The 3,370-nt window shown below is 44.0% G+C and overlaps 1 protein-coding gene across 1 annotated transcript; it reads left to right on the top strand.

Annotated features, from left to right (window-relative positions):
• The first annotated feature begins 261 nt into the window (after window positions 1–261).
• LOC120454110 lies at window positions 262–1,692 on the top strand. Its single transcript, XM_039639139.1, has one exon. It carries the CDS (start codon window positions 392–394, stop codon window positions 1,502–1,504), a length of 1,113 nt encoding a protein of 370 aa, XP_039495073.1. The 5' UTR covers window positions 262–391; the 3' UTR covers window positions 1,505–1,692.
• The last annotated feature ends 1,678 nt before the right edge of the window (window positions 1,693–3,370 follow it).

The following is a 3,370-nucleotide window of genomic DNA, read 5'->3' as shown; positions in this document are numbered from 1 at the left end:
ACAGGGTCCGCACCGAAAAGACGTGCCGAATGTTCGACCTGAGCCATTAATTTGAAGTGGACTGGGAACAAACGGAATCCTACCGTAAAAAACTGGACCTTGTAAGTGGGGAATATGAAAGCTGTCATTCAATCAATTCAGCAAACAGTCCTGGTTACTAATACGAAAACTTACCTACTTGCGAAAAATATATTTCGTTTTTATGGCATTACATAAATCGAAGAACACATATTTATCCATCTTTGTTGATTTAACTGTCACTTAGTATGTTAAAAGTGGTTCAGAAAACGTAGGAATCAAACATTGTACTTTTTTTATATATTTGTATAGCTTTAGGTCAAACAAATTCCGTGTGCTGCCATTGAATTTAAAAACTAACTACATTGCAACTATGTCAGAGGAAGTCATCGTCCGGGACCAGTTCGAAATCCCAGCAGTAACGTCGCACGAAAGTCAGAGTTCGCTCGGAAACGATCCGAAAATCGAGCCGGAAAAGCTGATGGTTTGCGATGAAATAGACAGCACGTTGAACATTGCAGGGGTATCTGAGAAAGATTTCGAGGTTTCAGAGAAGGCGGACATTGTGGAAGCGAAAGATACCACAGGCTATAAGACACCAAATCAGTTCAAAGAGTCGGATGAAGCGGCGCTTGAGGAGATCACTTTTGTAGAAGGGGAGGAGGAGCTCAGTTCCGGATCATCCTTTACATCCTGTTGCTCGTACAGATACATGCGAAAGTCGATCCTTTGCAGGGAGATACGTGACGCATCCACCTTGAGTTTGGATAGTGGCATTGATATTGCTTCCCCAATCGATCTTTTTATCAATCGGGATCTGGATAAAGACCAAGATCAGTTACAAGGAACTCCCTTATATCCAGGTATTGAGAAAAAAGGCTCAACCGTCAGGATCGTCATGGAGAAAAGAGAACTGACTGCCACTTCCGAGGATAGCGAATGTGATTGCGAACTCAGCTTGGACGAAGTTTACCAACGCTTCTCGGCTTGGTTCAATCACAACGAAATAGATATCGCATTTTCCTCGTTTATGCAGGCAGATGAGGACATGGACGGGTACATATGTCTGGGCGAGCTGAAGAGATTCCTGGAAAAACTCGAGATGCCACAAACCCATTTGGCAGCCAAAAACCTAATGACCCATGTGGTGGGAAATCACGAGGAACGCCTGAACTTCTGCCATGCACTTCTTATTTACGGCACTGTTTTGAATCGCTTGGAATTGAGGAAGTGGCATCTATTGGATCGGGAACGACAGCGTTTGGCCCGAAGTAAGGCGGTGGATGTGTCGAAAGTGGGTGTTAGTGGTGCAAAACAATTTTTCGAAGCCAAAATAGCCCTGCAAGCGGATCACTTACCTATTAATTCGGATCAACCTGTGGCCAGAGTTCCGGTTCACTCATTGAACAAGGAGAACACAGGCTCTAGAAGAGTAAATTTCAAGTCTGCTGCCGCTCTTTTTAAGAAGCTTGAAAGTGAACAGTAAGTCAACTCGCGTGGAGGCCTTCAATGCGAGCCATACAATTCTGACTCAAGAGTGTTGCGCGAAATTCCCAGTTAAATTACTAGAAAATTTTAAGTTTTACTACAGACTGACCTTGTATCTACTCCATAACTTTCCATAAATCATTTGCCAATAAAAAAAAGCGATCCAGGAACGCGAACGCTGCTTAAGTGACCAATCAAAGGTAATCGCCGGTCTGCAGAAACGCAGAAACCATACCTCCACTTTCAGACACTCCTACTTCTCGTGGGGCGGGCTACTTTTCAATATTATTTTCCCAACAGTGATACCAACTCAGCTTTTTTCGGAAAATCCCACTTTTTCGCGAATTTTTTTGAGCAAGCCATGAAAGATATAATGTTGATCATAATGGTTGTCTACTTGGTTTGCCCAAGTCAATTGAAATAACTTGTCGACTTAAGTGGAACAATGGTTTTTATCAGTTTGGTTTCCCTGGTTCCCCTCGCTGTGAGCCAGTTCGGCAGTTCTTCATTTCCTGGGCATCCCGGAAAACGCGGCACCACTGGCAGTTGGAATTTGGCTGGGGCAACGACTCCCTGAGGAGCCAAATGTGCGCCACACACGCCAAGTGGCAAGTTGGACGACGACTTTTCCGGAAGTTACCCGGCGGCCTCCAGTCTTCAGGGCACACAAATATTTTCGTGCAAATAATTTGCGCTCTTAACTACGCCAAGTATTTCGATACGTATTTGCATACCCTGCGGGCCACCGACAAACCGACAAACCGACAAACCAGCAAACTGCAAGGTGAGCGTTCATTTGGCCGGGTTATCAAAAAGTTGGCCTCGCCAAAAAAACCAGGCACGCCACACAATTATGCTGCCATTATGGGGGCTGTGTGCTAATATTTATAACTGATTTCGATTCGGGGGCAAGCGCCAAGTGGAGGTAGTAGCCGCTTGCCGGCCACACGCCATATACAAATTAAAACGAAAGCGGCGGACGCTGCGTATACGCAATATTGCGGAAAATAATGTTATAAAAATCCCACAAAAGTCAAGCAGGAAGGCGATGCGTGGAAAGGCATGGGGAAATAGTTTTCAAATTAAAATAAACGCCGCAGCTGTAACAACTTTTATGTGCCCACAGCGGGGGAGGGGAAAGCGATGGGAAAATAGGAAAGCGGGCGGAAAAGCGGTAGGGCTTTTCCTTCGCTGCTCCACTCTCAGTCAGCCAAAATGCCATGAAAGTAAATTCACTAGAAAATTAATTATGAACGACGATGACGATGGCGATGGCAGTTATGATGGTGACGTCGTAAGTGAAACCAATGCAGCGTTTACCGGAAAAGCAGAGGTCGCACTGGGGTCAAAGGGCGGCGGGGGGAGTGGCCCTGGGCGAAGGCATGACCAGCCATACCTTTTAACGGCATTGCCATCAATTTCGCTCAATTGCACGCACAATCGCATCTAATCACGTCGGAACGACCCCCGAAAAAGGTTAACAGGGTAAGTTAAAGAGGCGAAATGGTGCCAACAAATCGATACCTATTTATACCAACTTAAGCAACAATTTTTAGTATATTATATAAATAGCAGGTGCCAGCCAATAATAATAATAAGTTATTATTGCTTTGCTTTTTATGGATAACTTTTTAGTAGATAGATAACTTTTTAGTAGATTTATTTTATGTAACTATGGTTTTCACTCCTTTTTTAGTAATTATAGTTCTGCTTAATTTATTATCCTTGGTTAGCAATTCCTTAAATTCCTTTTTGCCCCAGCCTGACATACCTTCCTTGACTTAACTTGAGTTGCACTACAACAAAGCGGGACAACTTCTGGATGTCCTGACAAAATGTTTATGGTTATTGCTTTATGGCTGCC

The sequence above is a fragment of the Drosophila santomea genome, chromosome 3R, assembly GCF_016746245.2.
Source record: "Drosophila santomea strain STO CAGO 1482 chromosome 3R, Prin_Dsan_1.1, whole genome shotgun sequence".
Taxonomy (NCBI): Eukaryota; Metazoa; Arthropoda; class Insecta; order Diptera; family Drosophilidae; genus Drosophila; species Drosophila santomea.
This window is presented reverse-complemented; position numbering and strand designations above follow the sequence as displayed.

Bases quoted from the DNA above. Each gene is read 5' to 3' on its own strand.
- LOC120454110 (XM_039639139.1), top strand. From the start codon at position 392: ATGTCAGAGGAAGTCATCGTCCGGGACCAGTTCGAAATCCCAGCAGTA.